Source organism: Branchiostoma lanceolatum, chromosome 11 (assembly GCF_035083965.1).
Source record: "Branchiostoma lanceolatum isolate klBraLanc5 chromosome 11, klBraLanc5.hap2, whole genome shotgun sequence".
In the NCBI taxonomy this organism is placed as follows: Eukaryota; Metazoa; Chordata; class Leptocardii; order Amphioxiformes; family Branchiostomatidae; genus Branchiostoma; species Branchiostoma lanceolatum.
Window position 1 is genome coordinate 5,323,499 of NC_089732.1, and position 18,342 is coordinate 5,341,840.

An 18,342-nucleotide genomic window follows, 5' to 3' on the forward strand; every position below is an offset into this window, starting at 1 on the left:
TGTCGGTAGACGACTCTGATCAAAAGAAGACTCATGTGTGATCTTCTCTCATCTTTCCGATTACCAATCAGATCTCACATCTCGCAAGACCCAGGGGAGGTCCAATTCCCTGGGAGATCTCTGTTGATTCCATCCAGGCCTGGTTTCATTCACTTGCGTTCTGCCTGCCGCTTCGTTCGCACAGTTCAGTTCATCCTCTTCGTTCGCTACCTGAGTATAACCTAGCCCCGTTGTCTGTCTATACTGCAAGTTCGGCAAACAACTCAGCAATGTCAAAGGATCCTGCCCGTAAATCGACTGACCGCCTCGCCCTGTCATCGGCTGGGAATGGGAAAGGCACGGTACGACACAAGTCAGCGAACCGCACACCGTCTGCAAAGGCGCCGGGCAGAGGCGGCCACGAGCCGGCTGGGAGCGGCACACGGCCCAAGGCGAACGACCTCACACCGCCGGGTCGCGACCGCGGGAGAGGCACGCCGGGCAACGCAGCGAACCAGACGACGCCAGGCCACCACAATCTGGCCGGGAGAGGCACGCGGGGCAACTCAGCGAACCAGCAGACGACGCCAAGCCGCCACAATCTGGCCGGGAGAGGCACGCGGGGCAACTCAGCGAACCAGCAGACGACGCCAAGCCGCCACAATCTGGCCGGGAGAGGCACGCAGTACCAGCCGAACGACCTCAGGCGCACGCCGCCTGGTCGTGGGATCATCTCGCCTGGCGAGAACGGTCGTGGAGAACAGGGCCGTAAACCTAACGTTGACGACTTGTGGAAGTAAGTTAACGTTAACGTTTGCTTTTTAGTAGCGGTGTCATATTATTCTATAATGAATCTACTGTTCTCACTTGAACTTATTTGTGAGGGTTGGGGCTGCGTTCATAGCTTATAGCTAACGTTCGCTGGGTTTCCAGACTATGATTAAAGTTCGTGTTTTTCTATTGTTTTCCTTCAAGTGCGCAGGCAGAAACCCATAGCCACTAGTGCTCGGCTTACACTTAAAAATTGCACCTAGTCGACAAATGGCCATAATGTGCTTAAGTGATAAACTTTTTCACACTTTTAGCGCGTAAATTAGTTATAACGCGCTAAAAGTGTGAAAAAGTTTGATCACTTAAGCACATTATGGCCATTTGTCGACTAGGTGCAAAGTGTGAGCCGAGCACTAGCGGATGGGTTTCTGCCTGAACACCGCAGGAAGTTTCCGGTCTGGCCGTTTTCTCTCCACGATCAGACCCCCCCTCGCCTTCGGGGCGAACGACACAACATTCTTACAAAAAACTTGTAATTAGAGCACAGCCATCTGTCCTTAGCCAATCAGGAGCGGGTATTTTGCTGTTTGAAATCCACACATATGGCCAAAATTAGTTAATGCACCTCTGTTGGAGGGCTTCTCTTAGGTAAGCAAGCTTAGATCATGGTTGAGGCCTCTCTGAGTCTGAGGTTTGACTGTATCTGCAAAGAAGAGATCATGCCATTTGTAGGGAGGGTACGGTGAGTCGGACCGTTTCCGCTTGGGGTCTCGGACCGGAGTTTTTTTACGATTTCGTATGTAGGCCAACACCCTCAGGTCGAGGGGCTACAATTCCGCCAAAAAAAGAAGGACGGAAAATGCAATCATATCAGCGAAAAGCTGCTTTCCGATATATATTGGTATTGTCCGTTGTCCCTTTATTTTGGGTAAAAACCATAGTTAAATGTAAATTTTGGACCCAAAAATTAGTACTTTTTTAACACTTTTTCTATCCAACCTGGGGTCACAGCATATATGCTGAGAAAGCTTCATAAATGGTGTCTCTGAAAAATAAAAAAATAAAAAGTCATGTGAGAACTTTTATGCAATCTCCGATGACGCAAATTTGGTGAAAATGCATAAAAAACAATACTATTTGGGTCGTCAGGCAAAAAAAAAGCAACACCGTTGGCGCGGACTAATACAAAAAAGGCTTAGATGGCGAATCAATTTCACCACTCCCAAAAATACTACCACTTCAAGGCTTTTCAGGAGATACAAAAAATTTATGCACAGCTAAAACGATCATCAAGCAATAGGGGCCAGAAATCAGAGTGACCACGCACTTCCAGCAGATTACCAGGTAATGACCCTATCCCTGGTCAAATTTGAACTCCGACCCAGAACATTGGGTCAAAATGGCCGCGGTGTAAGTGGATTCGTGCCGTTTTGAGTATCAAGACATGGTCACAGAAAAAGTCAAAAGTGCAGTCTAAATAGGCCACATCAAGCATATAAATGTGTCTCAAGTATCGTGATATGTTCACCAATCTCATACAGTGCTTCTGAGGAATCAGACTTTTATGAGAGAAGCGATTTTTAAACTCAAAGTTGACCTATTTTCCGCTGGTTTCGCCATTGTTTCCAACCCCAAATACGCACCATATGGGAGTTTCGCGGCACCCGTTAGGGGGTTATGGGTCCACAGTCTTATCCGATATATGCAAATATTACTTGAATAGATGCAACTGTCATCACATTTATTGAGCAACATTTTCACAAGAGTATGTCGTAGATATACGGAGAGTGCTGCAAAATGGAGGAAAAAGCTGTAGATTCATATTTTTGGGATAATACAGTAATGGAGAATGATTGAGAAGCATAGAGAAAGCTGGCGACAGGTGGAGAATGCTGCAGAAGGAAGGAAAAACCTGTAGATTTGGGGAGAAAAATTGAGAATGAAAGAGACAAATGGAGAAAGCTAGAAACAGGTAAAAAGCTGAAGAATGATGGAAAAACCTGCAGATTTTGGGAGAACCGTAGAGAATGATAGAGACCCATAGAGACAGGTGGAGAAAGCTTTTTCTTGATTCTGCAGCATTCTCCTTGTCTCCAGCTTTATCCATTTTTCCTCCATATATGCATGACTCTCCCAAAATCTACGGGTCCCTCCTTCATTCTGCAGCTTTCTCCGTCTATCTCTAGCTTTTTCCATGATTCACCAAAATGTTCAGCGTTTTCCTCCATTCTGCAGCACTCTCCATATATCTACAGCTGTCCCCTTGTGAGAATGTTGCTCAATAAATGTGACATTTGCACCTTTTTAAGAAGTTGTATTTAAATATATCGGATAAGACAGTGGTCCCTAAACCGGGTGCCGCGAGACCCGCATATGGTGCGTATTTGGGGTTGTAAAATATGGCAAAACCATAGGAAACCCAGTGGAAAATAGGTCAACTTTGACTCGAAAAATCTCGTTTCTAACAAACATCTGACTCCTCTGAAGCACTGTGGGAGATTAGTCAACCTGTCACAATAACGAAGACACGTTTATACGCTTCATCTGACCTATTTTGACTGCACTTTTTCTGTGACCATGTCTTGATACTCAAAACGGCGCGTATCGCAATGGCGCGATGCCCGGTGGCGCGAAGTGCTCACAGATTTCTACGTATTCCTGCCGCAACGTACAAGTTAGCATTGTTCATTTTACTTTAATCTATATATAACATTCCTAGCTTTATAATTGTGAAGTTTCAAACTGTAGAACCCGCCGTTTTGTTTTGACATGTTTTCTTTTGAGAATGTTGTGTCATGCGCCACGAAAGTGCTCATGATCAAGCAACACACAAGCGGTGCCACATTTTCTCCCATCTGTCAATACCAAGCAATGAAGTTTGTCATTTTACATTTGTAAATATCTCGGCAACGGTAGGACCAAATTTGATTCTGAAAAAACTTTTTACTTGGCAGATTAAGTTCTACTACTCTTCCACAACGCATCAGATCATCTGCTCTATCCTCCTTCAAACTACTCATCAAAGACAGACTAAAAATGGACTCAAACATTCTGAACTGGTAGAAAATTGAAATTGTGTAAATATGTATATACTATGTAATGTTATGTGTATGTGTACCAAAGTTATGTAGAATCATGACTATATGACTCCAGGAAGAGTAGTGAATTACATCCGTGTAATTCACTAATGGATGTCATTTTAACAATAAACAATAATACTAGATGGCATATGTTTGTTTTCCCTTAAGCCATATGTAAATTTTAGTCTGATCAGTCCAAGTTTATTTTTTCTTTCTGGGAGAAAGAAATCCTTTCAAAATAAAAAGCTCACCCCTGTGCCCCAGTAACTTGTAAGAGAGTAGACTATTCAATCTCAAACAAACCTATACGGTTCCTCTTCCAGGAGTCCAACCATGTAATATTTAGTTGGAAAAAACATCAACATTTGTTTAACTCCTACTGAAGTTGGACCACTTGCCAAAGTTTGATATCTGCTTGAGCTGAACATTCAAGGTGAACAAACTCCCGAATTAAAGACCAACACTAGCTGCTACATAAGATACAAAAATAAGAGGGACTGATTCTGCAAATTTTTAATCTTCATGAAGTTCATGTTGATACTATTTTTCCAGGGCTGTGCATGATCTAACCAAAAATGTGTCAGCGCTGTCAAGGACTGTTCAGGTCAATCAGGAGGAAACCAGGGAGACTACCAAGCAGATCATTGATATGATCGAAGACCAGAACCAGACTCAGCCTCAAGCCATCCCCGCTACTCCCGGAACTCCAAAAAAAATGCCCAGAGCATTACCTGTAAGTCTTCTCACTTGTCAACTCTTTAAAGTTGTACATACTACTTGTAACCTTGACCCCTTTATCAGTTTTAAAAGTTCTATGGGGACAGATCATCAATCTGGGATCCAGTTGGGTGTTTGAAGTGTGAACGGTAACTGGAAATATGATTTGTAAGATTTCATGTTCAATACATCAGAAAGGGTGTCTTTTGTACAAACATCAGTATGACAATACTTATGATGGCTGCTTGTAATCAAGAACTGCTGAAGATTAGTGTCATTGGTGATGCAAATATTAAGTATTGGGGGAAATTGAATTTGATACAAGAAAATCAATCATGGACTCACTGAGGCATCGTTTGTACATAGTGCCTTGTTTTTATTGTATTTACTTGTGAAGTACACAGAACATGAAGCTAAGGTCATTTTGTTTAAATATTTGCACTGAATGTGAAGGGGTCCTAACTTAATGACATATTTTCACCACCTCAAACTTACTGTGCTCCATCACTAGTTGTCAGAAAGTGCTCAGTTTTTTATGAATGAAATGTGGACTTACTAATCTAAAAATACTTCATGAACCCTTCACACTGTACGTTAAGACCTACCTGAAAATGCTGCAAATCATTTGGTAGCTTCAAGGTACCTATCGATTTTGTGCAATGCTAGACAGTTTTTTTTTATTTTTGCTTTCCTCAGAAGTCGATTATGAGTTTGAATAGACACTCAGAAACCCATATTTTTGTGTTTGGTTATCTCTCAGGAATCTCCCCCTTCCCAACACGCATCCTATGCTTGGCACCCTCCCCCATCCTGCTCTATATTTCTGGGGAGATCCCTGATTTCTTGCATGTATATGGCAGTTGTTGGACTAATTTGGTATTGGTCATACATTTCTAGGCACAAGTCATTGCTATCAAGTGGCCCTCGTTTCAGCACCGGTCATCATGAATTTATTATTTGTGAAATTCTGTTTTGTGACTAAACAATTAATAGATTTATTCAATTAGTCTATCTTGCAGGCAAATAACAGCAATGTGATTGGACTATGTTTATTCACCTTTCTAATTTTCAAAGTTGGTGGCAGAAAACAGGAGTACCTATAGTTAAAATAAGATCAGTAAAAGCCTCCACCTTATCTTAAGGCCGGCTTTACACATGGTCCACTTCTAAAAATCCGAACCGGTTCCGAACAGTCGCTCCTCTCATATTTCTTATGTTTGCTACAAGTGTTTTCTGGCATATGAAATAGTACGGGCCCAACAAAAAGTAGGATGAGACGCATGTACAGGGACAGGCAAGACCAGGCTTGAACCCGCCGGCGTTCATCCTCGCCGCGCTGGCTGTACTGCAAGCCGGGCACGTTGATTAGGTCATAGGAGAACACCAAAGAAGAAGCAGCCACGGGCGGCATGCCATTGCACTTGAAACATTCAAAAAATTTCAATGACAATTGCACAAACGTTTCAGAATGAAGAAAATATGTTTCTATCACTAGCGCAGGCTTATTAGCATATCATTATCATGACCCCGAAAGCGGTCCCAGAGCCAGTTTCCTCTTTACACACAGAGAGGAACCGCATCGACCCCCTGCTGATGTGGACTAGACCAGGGTTGGGATGTGGTCTGGTGCGGTTCCTGGAAAAAGCGGATTCTCCTCTTTAGACTGGGACCGGGAGGCTGACTAGTTCGGATAAAGTGGACTGAATGTAAAGTCACCCTAAGACATGACCTCCCCGGTGCCCCATTCTCCCTAAGGTGTCGGAAAGACAACATGTATGTTTGAAATTTGCCAGCAAGACTTTAATTTCTTTTGTTGGATCTTTGCAGGGCGAAGCAAAGAGAATCTACAGAGGACTGGGGGAGGATATGACCTACAATGGACAGGCAAAGTAAGTAAAATTAGTTACACTTAATTGCATTGCAGAAATGACATAGTTGTTATATGGATGCAATATATTGTTTTCTCTCATGTTTCTTCTTCCCCTCCTGCGCCTCCTGTCAAATCTTCAAATCCATTCATCTCTGTCATTGTTGGGCCAAATGACCTGAAATTTGGCACAAAGATAGAGTGGGCAAATGCCCCAGGATATTTTTATCTTCATTTTTTTGATCTGGGGCTTTGAAATGATGTTATAGAGTTTTTTGGCCATTTTCAGACCACACTGTATATTGTTGCCTTCTGTAGTCTTTAATTACAGCTGAATGTCCTGAAATTCGCTATGGGGGTACATAGTGCAAATACTTGCAAGTACTTTGTTCATATTTTTGGCATACCCCACTTCAAAAGATGATTTTTTGGGGGATTTTGGGAGAGATACTTGGTTGTTTTCCTCTTATGACCATATATGGCCACATCTTTCTTCCAAAATGGTCAGGTGGACTAATTTGGTCAGCCAATGAGATAGCACATTACAAACACCCATGCATTTTGAAAACTGGATCTGAAATTGTCAATTCAATTAGGAGCACTGACTTTTACATGTAGTACATGTGTGCAGGGCAGGATGTAGATAAAACAACTTCACTGCCCCCTGGCTCCTGAACTGTCCTTGTGCTGTAAATACTTGGTCATACTGAAGTTGAGAAGGTTAAAATTTACGCCTGCATTAAAAAAAGTTTTCTTGCAGTGTTTCTATCATAAATCTTATGCTCTATATTCCTCTCTGTATGTATATATATATAAATAAATAGCAATGGCTTGTGTTTACTTGTGTTTGCTTAGAGTAAACCAAGAGTACTCAAAGGCTCGTCTCTCCACAAGTGGTTGTGTATCTTTTTGTTAACAAAATTTTTGTAATTGTAGTATCACTGGTACTGCATGTGTTACAGTATGAAACAAGCATCAGAAATTTGCAGTGTGTGCAGCAGAAAGCTTTGCACAACTTGAGTTGGTTACGAAAAAGTGTTCGCTGCGTAATGCAAAATTAAATTTTCTGGACTACCATATTGCGGAGATTCTTCCACAGAAGAAATCTTTTGCGAGATTGTAGTTGTTTACATTCTAAAATTTGCATGATACCTGTTGGTCGATCGCCACTGAGAGAGTCCTTTCTTGTATGCAGGGAATATTTGTTAAAATACAATTCTGGACTTGGCCAATTGGGTGATTATAAAAGAGCCAATTTTTTGTGGAAATGGGGAGGGAAATGGATGAAATATGTTGTATTTTTGATTATGAATCATCTGTAATAATCTAAAAACATGATGTTACATGTTAATTAAAGTAGCTCGCATATATGCGTTTCTGCAACATATAAGTAAGTAATCTGAAGTTTTGATAAAAATGCATGGATATGCATGGAATCATCCATTTCTGGTCATACTTTGTGTCAATTACTTCTATAATGCTTTTAGGATTAATGTATATTGTATCTTTACAGGTTTATGGGAGACCAACACAATGAGGAGGTGACACGAAGAATCACTGAGGCCATCAAGGATGGGGATGTGCCATATCGTGACTCCCACATAAAAAGTAAGACAAATGTAGTCTGTCAAAAGTCAGTTTGAACTTTCTTATAAACTAAGCAGATCAAAATAAAGCATGTTTTATGTTAAGCAGTTGATTGATGAATCCTGCTTCCTTTGTTGTCTCATAAACAGGTTTAAAGTTATGCAGTAGAATGCAATGTTCAAGACTTAGCAATCAACAAAAAATATCAAGAGACAAATGAAAGTATGCCTTCTAGAATATGTCAGTATGATCATGGGATTATAACTCTTTTTCTCTATGATAGAAGCATGCCGGAACATCCACAACAACCTTCGGCGGAGGGAGAAATCCGAGAGGGACGGGACGTTAGCAGTGAACCAGGATAAAAGCAAGCGAGGCAACAGACGGACTAGGGTAAGGATTTTTCTCTCATTCCATCATAATATGGCAGGTTAAGTGTACACAACTAACTAACATATGCTTTGAGACTTCAGTCTTTGAAATGGAAAAGCCACCCTCAAACATTTTCTTGAAACGCATGTTGATGAACAGTAAAATCCAGTGTTTGAAATTAAAACAACCTGCAATATGCTTAAAGACTTTCATGATTCAAGAAAAAAAATTCAAAGAAGCAAAAAAAGTAAATTTTACGTGGGCCGTGATTTTTGTCACCGGTTGTGGGATCTAATTAGGCATCATAACACTTTTTTTTGTTATTCCCCCCAAGGATATTATGTCCTTTTCCCTCATCAGTGCTGAAATTATGGAAAATGGTATTTGATTGATATCATGGATTGAATAAATACACCTTTGCTGTTGCCATTTCAATAAGAAAATAACACTGGAAAAAAGGATATCTACTACTGAAAATCATATTCAAAAATCATATGTTGTGAGGAATACCTCATTTAGGTACCTTTTCAACGCAACCACCTGGCCATGGCGACCGCTTTTTCTCGGTCCCGAACATTTTCCCCACAGGCACAAGCATTAAGCTGCCTGCCCAAGGCGACCACCCGTCCAACGCGACCGCGACCGCCATGAATTGGGACCGCACAGAGCACAATCCCTGCCCATGGCGGTCGCCTAATTTTCAAGCGTGTGGTGACATCAGATCATTTTGCTGTCGGATTTCACGGAAATGTTTTCAAGACTTTAAAGGACAAAAATAAGATCAAAAATATATGGAATAGCAATGTTATACCATCGATTCCTCCATGAAGTGTTTTAATAAAACGTTCCCCCTATAAACATTGTAAAGACAAATGTTTGTGATGTTGTTGTGCCTATCGTAATCTTATAGTTTAACCTGAACTCAGTTCCGTTTAAACTCAACTTTCAAAACGAATACATAGTGCATGGCGTCAAAAAGTCAGATTTCACAGAAATTACTATCTATTTCTTGTATTTTCAACAAAAATGTGTCTGTAGCTTGCTAAATTCCGACTTAGCGGCGGGCAAAACATCAGGCGAGAAATGTTGTTCCTTGGTCCCGACGCCATCTTGGATTTCGGGCGGCCCGGATTTGGCGTACCGCTGACCTTTGTAAAACACGATGATTTTGTGTATGAACATTTACGAATACTCTAGTTATTGGTGAAAATCAAAATTCTTATTTTCTTTTTATTTCCATGAATCTCACAAACCTTTATTGGACGCTGTGCGTTCTACTGCACTGACTTACCCTTCGATGCGGTGGCACAGAGCTTCGCGGCGCGGCGCGACGAAATCACACCGTTAACGCGTTCCGTTTTCATCTTTAGTTGTCGGATCGAAATTTTTTTGACCCTTTCATCCAGCGGTCGGCGACCCAAAAAAAAGGCTGGGACCAGCAGGCGTTTTCTAGGGATCTGTCTTAGGCCTTAAAATTTCGATGATGTGCGTTTGTGTGTGTGTGTACTATTCAATGTAACTTGTGAATGCGGGAGGGCGCTGCGAGATCACTGAGGCAACCATCGTTTTGTAGTCAAAATTATGACGAAAATTTGTACACGATGTAGCGGTATACAATTATTACATCGATAACGGAAAATGTAATTTTTGTAGGATCTTTCTGTCAATGAGAATTGAACCTGGTGAGGGTCATGCTGTCTAAATTCACATAATTTTTTTCATCATTTACGTACTGTATTTGAAAACCTCGACCTGGAAACATGTGAGTGGAATCCTCTTCATGGCGACCACCTGTCCATCGCGACCGTTTTTGCTCGGTCCGCCGGGTGGTCACCTTGGACAGGTTTGACTGTACATGTAACAAGGGGTGCCCTAAAATGTCATGATTTTTTTACACGGTCAAACTCACAGCGCTCCATCGCTGGTTGCCAAAGAGTGGCCAGGTTTTAATGAATAAATTTTGAACATATTCATCTGAAGACCATACTTAGATAAGAAATGCATTCATATTGTTCATGAGCCCTTTACATGCTGCGTTACAAGCGGAAAATGCTGTGAGATGTTTTCGCGAATGTTCGTTCTGATTTTGTGCCACGCCAGATAGTGTGCCTAACTTAGGACGCTTTTGTAACTTTGCTCTCTTTGGAAGTTGGTGATAAATCTAAGAAAATGTAAACAAGGCTTGTAGTCTACTATATTCTAGCTTTCTTTTGACTGGAAAATTTTGACTGTGGGCACTTCTCACGTCATGTGAGAAGGGCAATGTCAAGTGCATCCCAGGTCATTTTTTTATGGGGAATAGGCTACACGCACTGTGCGCGCGGCTCGACGTATGTATTGACGTACGACTCATAAAATCATTACGAAAAAAGGACACCACTTACATCAACAATACTTCGTCTACTTATTGGAAAATATCTTCGCCATCTCATCATTCAGTTTCCTTTTCATAGACCATACCAATCAGGTATAAGAGTGTAACATAGCTATGAGTTTAATCGTCCCGTTACCATCGCGGCCAGAAAAAAAGGCGGGAAAACAATGTCGCCAGACGACATCAATGCTTACGTTGTTTTTCTTTGGTCGGTTTTCTTTTCAACAAACTCTTAACGACCCAAATTTTCAGCATCTTATGAAGTGATATTTCTTATGTGTATGATAGTTGTGTATCAGCTTGGCACAGGTCATATATTCAGGCGCATGAGGCTGTCTAGCTAAGCAGTGACCCTCTACTCAGTGCTACCATCACTATTGTCAAAATACTAATTTTCGACGAAGCAAGAAATGAATATATACACATATGTTTTAAATGAAAATGACAGCTATGTGCATGAACTTGATTTATTAATCTTCCTTATCAGCGTAGTCAGTGGTCACAAACACGGTGTGCTTATGCAAATAAGACCAGTAAAAAATTTGTGCCATGTTAGGGCGCGTGACATCTTAGGGCACCCCCCGTTACCTAAACAAGTTTGGTCAATTATTTGTAAGTTAAACATGAAACTAACTGTCCTTTTTAGTTGTAAATTGTCATCTTTGTGAGGATTGATGTATTCAATTTAGCATCTCAATACATGTCTATTTGCAAGTTTTCTTCATTTCCAACTTTGAGGTTATCAAAGTTGTCATCTCTGTCAAGCCATTTACCTACCTTTAGTCCAAAAATGGTGTCCACTAGTGTTTTAGTTTGTTTAGGTACAAGTAAAGGAACAGTAGATGTTCTTGAAGGGTTCAGGGTTTAGGTACACGGCTCTACCTCCAGGGAATTATTTTAAAGCAAATCAACTGTGTATGGGATGAAAGCATATTCCTTGCACTACAAAACCAACTGAGATATGTTTCTTCAACCTCTCTGATTTTGGTAAATTATAAGGAAAAGCAAATTGTTTTAACGTCAAAAATGATGTGCATGAATTGGCATTTTTTGTGTTGGATAAAACTCGTAGAAAAGATTTTTACGGCATAAACGACTAATGTTGTCAGAAAAATTTAGTGTATAATCAAGCCAATTATAAAGAAAATTCTAGTTCTAAGATATTAAAAATCTTTTTATCGTCCGGGGAGCAAGTTTTCACCAAAAACACACAAATTCTACCGTGAAGTTAAAGTGAATTGCAGTATACCACAGCCATTTAGGATCTTATCTAGAACGCAGGTGCTTAGTAGTCTTAATTCGTTCATATTTTAAAGGCACCCAGAGCATTTTATGAGGATTGAAACTCGATTAAAAAAACTCAAATTTGTAGTCATTCCTACACATAGTAAATTTCAATAACACTATACCATTACATATCGAGATTAAACAAGCAAAAATACGATGTCGTTGTGTGGTGAGAAATCCAATCCCTAATAGACTGATCCTGACTGTCCATCACAATTAGCGGTTCTACCAATCAGAAAGTGACTGCATGTCCGTCAAATACGTGCATTTTTATGTTTTAATTTTGTATTTCTATGTTTTGACGGAGGTGGTGGGGCTATGGTATCTACAGTATTTACAGTAGGCGCGTGAAACTAAAATATCACCATGTAGCTTATTTTTGTGCCGTTTTTGCGCACTTTTGATAACAAATCTGAACGCAAATGTGGTTAACAGTGGCATTAATTGTCAATTTCATTAAGATTACAGAAACAGGAATATTTCGAGTTTTCATGTATCATAAAATGCTTTGGGTGCCATTAAAGGCACCAAGAGCATTTTATGAAGCTTGAAAACTGGAAATATTCTAGTTGCTGTAATCTTTATGAAATTGACAATTAATGCCACTGTTAACCACATTTGCGTGCGGATTTCTTATCAGAAGTGCTCAAAAGCGGCACAAAAATAAGCTACATGGTGATGTACTTTCACAAGCCTAGTGTTAATAGACCAATACCATAGCCCCGCCCACCTCAGTCAAAACGTAGAAATGCAAAATCAAAACTTAAACATGCAAATATTTGATGGACATGCAGTCACTTTCTGATTGGTCGAACCACTAATTGTGATGGACAGTCAGGATCAGTCTATTAGAGCTTGGATTTTCTATCAGTTCTCACCAAACAGCGACATCCTATCTTTGCTCCTTTGATGTCAATATGTAATGGTGTAGTGTTATTGAAACTTATAATTACTGTTTGTAGGAATGACTAGAAATTTGAGGGTTTTTTTAAAGGTTTCAAGCCTCATAAAATGCTCTGGGTGCCTTTAAGAGCCCTGGGGTTATCACACCTTGACTCTGACATAAATTTTCTAAAGAATTTGTTTGTTGTTGTTTTTTTTAGCTGAGGGACCTCAGGGCGACAGTTGGCAAAGACTGCCTGACTCCAGCAGAATTGGAGTTTCTGCGTGTCGCAAAACCTGACCTCATGTCAGATGAGGAAACCGATGAGGAGCAGCCCAACACATGGCTTGTAAGGCGACCGGCTTGGCGGTGCAAGAAGCTGACCCAAATTGTAGACCGCTGCCAGCCTGGGGTCGACAAGCTGGTCATGAAATCCAGAAAGCTTCGCAATAGGCGTGTCATGACTGACCAACCAAGCAGGAGATCTATCCCTGACACTGTAGACAAGGTGTATCTGGATGTGGGGGGTGGTGAAGAGGTGGTGCAGGGTGAAGAGGTGATGCAGGGTGAAGAGGTGGTGCAGGGTGAAGAGGTGATGCAGGGTGAAGAGGTGGTGCAGGGTGAAGAGGTGATGCAGGGTGAAGAGGTGATGCAGGGTGAAGAGGTGGTGCAGAGTGAAGAGGTGGTGCAGGGTGAAGAGGTGGTGCAGAGTGAAGAGGAGGTGCAGAGTGAAGAGGAGGAGCAGAGTGAAGAGGAGGAGCAGGGTGAAGAGGAGGAGCAGGGTGAAGAGGAGGAGCATTATGAAGAGGAGGACCTGGAGGATAATGAAGGCACGAGTGGCGATGAGTCTGAAATGAGCAGTGAAGAGGAGACAAGCATGCGCAGTGTTAGTGACTAGAATGAATAGAAACCCAGCTTTGAAGGTGTCAACTGATGTGGAATCAATGAGATGTTGGGGTAGGCGGTTGCAGTCTATCAGTGTTCTCGGGAAGAAGCTGCTGCGGTGTGTCTCAGTCTTGCATGGAAATAGATGTAGATGTAGATGTTGACTTATGATAACAAGAAACATTTAGTAACATTCCAGTAACATTTAGCCCCAGAGTGAGTCAGGTCACCACCCAGTGCAGCAGTATGTACATAGCACCACTTCTTACACACTTATATATACATTTATTGTTGCACCAGTTAAGTCTATCTTTTTCTCTCGGATTTTTCACCATCACCACCACCACCTGCCGCATCTGGGCGTGACCCTGACATTTCATCCTCGGCGTTCCCTCGCGGGGCTTTGCTGAGTAAGATACCTGTATGTTATGTAGGTTTTTAGACTTTTTATTATGTTTAGCCATACCTAGTATACATCATATACATGATTATGTATACTATGGAAAACTTCATTCTTCCCTGGGGTTAATCTTTTTTAATTCAATTTTGAACTGGGTTGATTATGCGCAAGAGTGTAATTTTGAGCGGATATTTTTCGACTGGTCTAGTTTACATGGAGATGGCAGGGAATATCCCATTCTTGCAAGGGGAGGATTCTTTTATTATTCATTTCAATTTTGAAAAAGTCCATTTGTTAGCAGAAGTGAATTTGTTTTTGGACTGGTCCATATTGTATTGAGGTGCTACTGGAAGACTCCATTCCTGTATGGAGTGACTAATAGTTTTTAAACTCAATTTTGGACTGGAGTGATCCATTTTTTTAGTGGAAGTATTTTAGAATATGCCATTGTTATTTTGGGACAGTCCATTTTTCGCATGGCGAGGAGTATGGCTAAACATGTGTCAATGTATTTGCCCGAAAATGTTACCTTTCTAGTTGTCACTCGTTGGTCATTTTCCCCCTTTTTTGTAGTTTTACATATTGACTATTAGGCTACACCAAGTAATTTTTATGGATGACGTCCGCGCGCGCATTGATTTTGGTCTGTTCCAAGAAAAAAAACAAGAAATTGCGCTTCCTGTAACTATGACCAAAGAGTTACTTTTTGATTTAATATATTTTTGCAGGCCTTCAAAATCAATGGGATATGGAAAGAAACAGGACAGGACAACTGCTGTTCAACTTCAACCGATTTATTCAAATTATTGCTTTTTTCATGATGGATCAAAGAATTGTTAGTTGTTACACTGTGTTCTCTAATTCAATTTGCGTCCTAACATTTGTCGTCGACTATTATATTTCAAATCTAGGCATCTTGTTTTTTTCGGCCCTTCTTGTGTTTTTTTTCGCGCTCTCGCATTAGATTCAGGGTCTCCAAAGGACGTCATCCATAAAAATTACTTGGTGCAGCCTTACAAATATTTCCCTGTACACTAGTAGCTAGTTCTCTACTTATCAAGTTACCCATTATAGTTTGAATAAAGGACATAGATTTATCATTCAATCCGACGTATCCTTGATATGTACACGTATAAGATTTCTGAAGTCTTCATGTCGGATCTGCACGTATCGAAGGCGTAATGAGGGTAGGGATAACGTAAAGATTTGAGGTGTGGACATATTGAAGCTGAATGCCTATGAGAACGCATTACGGTGTCAAATGTGCGGAGAAATCCGCGGAAAATGCCGTTTTTGGTAATCTTTAGGATCCGATCATTGCGAATGTACGTAGGGATCCCTTAAAAATGTGGGATTTTTTATTCTTTAGGATCCGATCTGTCCAAATATACATAGAAAATCGTTAAAACTACGACTTTGCATCCGCGGAAAATGTCGTTTTTGGATCCGATCTGTCCAAATATACGTAGAAATGCCTTTTAGATACGAGTTTGCATCCGAAGAAAATGCCGCTCTTTATTCTTTAGGATCCGATCTGTCCAAATGCACGTAGGAATTCCTAAGAAAATACGATTTCGTATCCGCGGAAAATGCTTTTTTGGGATTCTTTAGGATCCGATCTGTCCAAATATACTTAGAAATCCTTTACAAATGCGATTTTGCATCCGCGGAAAATGCCGTTTGGGGAATCTTTAGGATCCGATCTGTCCAAATATACGTAGAAATCCTTTACAAATACGACTTTGCATCCGCGGAAAATGCCGTTTAGGGAATCTTTAGGATCCGATCTGTCCAAATATACGTAGAAATCCTTTACAAATACGACTTTGCATCCGCGGAAAATGCCGTTTGGGGAATCTTTAGGATCCGATCTGTCCAAATATACGTAGAAATCCTTTACAAATGCGATTTTGCATCCGCGGAAAATGCCGTTTGGGGAATCTTTAGGATCCGATCTGTCCAAATATACGTAGAAATCCTTTACAAATACGACTTTGCATCCGCGGAAAATGCCGTTTAGGGAATCTTTAGGATCCGATCTGTCCAAATATACGTAGAAATCCTTTACAAATGCGATTTTGCATCCGCGGAAAATGCCGTTTGGGGAATCTTTAGGATCCGATCTGTCCAAATATACGTAGAAATCCCCTTAGTATCCGTGGAAAAACCCATTTTGGGATATGTTACGATTCAATCATTCCGAATCCTTGCGAATGAAATTTTCGGGTATACTACGGATCCCACCTGCATCCGTTTGTATCCGCCTGTATACACGTACAAATAGTGTAAAAATCCCTTCAAACTACGACTTTGCATCCGCGGAAAATGCCGTTTTGGGAATCTTAAGGATCCGATCAGTCCAAATATACAGAGAAATCCCTAAGAAAACGACTTAGTATCCGTGGAAAATCCCATTTTGGGATATGTTAGGATTCAATCATTCCGAATCCTTGCGAATGCAATTTTTGGATATTCTACGGATCCCACCTGCATCCGTTTGTATCCGCTTGTATCTGTTACAAATACACAAATATCCATATGCGGATACGGCTGAATCCGATACCTTTTCGCCCAGTGATTCGTATGTACAGTATTCCGTAAAACTCGTATGAAATCCGTTAAATTCGTATGAATACTTAGGCACCTCTGTTCATGTGACTCAGATAAGCAAATTACTTTTAAACAAGGAGGTTTTCTTTTTTAAGTGGATTAGAGAAAAATGCATTTATTTCTGTCAGTTCTGATCAATATTGTTTTATCAAAATAAACTGCAGCCGTTACAATGATGACCACTGAGGAAGCGAACTTTTATTTACATGTACTTACATCCGATCGTACCCTTGCAATGTAAAGATTGTGCGGAGTTACCCTGCCTATTGTCCATTTCTTCTTAGCCAACACAAAACAAAACACCGACACAGTTGTGACGCAATCAAGTCGCTGACATACTTGGTCCCATGGCCTTAATTTCCTTCCATCAGCCATACATTGGAAGTGCTTTTAGGAATCCAAAAAGAATTTTAACCATAATTGTTAGCAGTGGATAGCAAAGACGGTGGCCACTGCGTTCAAGGCGTCGTTGCTGAAGCTCCCCGACGCAAAGTCGTCTCTTTCGTCGTCCCAGACGCACTGACTGGTGACGTGCAGGGCTCCCTCCTCGGCCCCTCCCTCGGTGATCACAACGATACAAACCAGCTTGAACCTGTCCCCGCATAGTCCCCGGATTCTGGTCTTGAGCACGTCGCTCACGCGCCTGCTTACCATCCCCATCTTGCTGGCAGCGTACGTCTCGTGTGCGAGCGTCTCTGTCAGGACCATGTCGATGACGTCCTGGATCAGCCCGGGGTCGAACCTGACTTCTGTGGCCAGTGAGTCCGTCAGTTTTCGCGCGTTTTTCACCATGTCCGGTTGCTCCTCGTCGCCGTGCCATGTGCCTGACCTCTGCCGCATCTTCCCCTGCGGGGACCAAGCGCGTTTTGCACGTTGTGATGGTACGGTTGCCTTCTTTCGTGCGGGCTCTTCTTTCAGTATCCCAACCCCCGCCATCCTTCTTCACAGCCCTCTCGTCTTCTCAGGCCTGTATGTGGTTTACTTAACCAAACGTACTTATCAGTTTGTAGACAAAGCCGACGCCTTTTCGCCATATTGACAACGGACCGTATTTGTTTCCCCCGAAGCGTTCTCTTTCAAGCAAGCATTGGCCATTCTTTCCTCGTTCCCTTTCCAGGCCTATCAACAATAACAGTCCAGACGTGGCCTTCCGGCACACTAACGCACGGAGAATTCCTTCTTTTTCGTGTGTAATTCATTTAACTCATTCCTGTTACGTGGGGTCGTTTTGTGCACTATACACTTCTGCTCTCTACTCTAATTTGTCAAATTCCACAGAAGGTGTCTATTCATTTCGCACGTTGAAAATGATATTTACTTAAGATAAGGGCAACAAAGGGCACGGTGCCTGGTCTGGTCCGAGCCTTTCGGTTGATTTATCGGGCACGTATAGGTTAGAGAGATTGAAAATGACTTTTTAAGTGCCCGTAACTGAGAGCGGCCAGTTGTTGGGGATATTTTGACGGGTTATTTCAGCGATACATAGAATGAAAAGAACAACCACCATTACAAACAACAAGAATGAATGAA

The 18,342-nt window shown here is 41.4% G+C and overlaps 2 protein-coding genes across 3 annotated transcripts; one reads left to right on the plus strand and one right to left on the minus strand.

The window, feature by feature from the left end:
- The first annotated feature begins 269 nt into the window (after positions 1–269).
- Positions 270–15,307, plus strand: LOC136445243 (cyclin-dependent kinase 11B-like). 2 transcript variants are annotated; one of them, XM_066443140.1, is made up of 6 exons: positions 270–775; positions 4,383–4,563; positions 6,375–6,436; positions 7,928–8,022; positions 8,285–8,394; positions 13,138–15,307. In XM_066443140.1, exons 1-6 carry the CDS (start codon positions 270–272, stop codon positions 13,813–13,815), a joined length of 1,632 nt encoding a protein of 543 aa, XP_066299237.1. In that variant the 3' UTR covers positions 13,816–15,307. The 2 variants fall into 2 exon arrangements, with proteins under 2 accessions (XP_066299237.1, XP_066299238.1); XM_066443141.1 differs by lacking the exon at positions 270–775 and adding an exon at positions 3,048–3,424.
- A 1,604-nt stretch (positions 15,308–16,911) lies between these two features.
- Positions 16,912–18,051, minus strand: LOC136445244 (dynein light chain Tctex-type protein 2B-like). Its single transcript, XM_066443143.1, has one exon. It carries the CDS (start codon positions 17,746–17,748, stop codon positions 17,236–17,238), a length of 513 nt encoding a protein of 170 aa, XP_066299240.1. The 5' UTR covers positions 17,749–18,051; the 3' UTR covers positions 16,912–17,235.
- Between the last annotated feature and the right edge of the window lie 291 nt (positions 18,052–18,342).

Bases quoted from the DNA above. Each gene is read 5' to 3' on its own strand.
- LOC136445243 (XM_066443140.1), top strand. From the start codon at position 270: ATGTCAAAGGATCCTGCCCGTAAATCGACTGACCGCCTCGCCCTGTCA. The intron at 776-4,382 runs GTAAGTTAACGT...CTATTTTTCCAG, and splicing joins AACGTTGACGACTTGTGGAA to GGCTGTGCATGATCTAACCA. The intron at 4,564-6,374 runs GTAAGTCTTCTC...GGATCTTTGCAG, and splicing joins AAATGCCCAGAGCATTACCT to GGCGAAGCAAAGAGAATCTA.
- LOC136445244 (XM_066443143.1), bottom strand. From the start codon at position 17,748: ATGGCGGGGGTTGGGATACTGAAAGAAGAGCCCGCACGAAAGAAGGCA.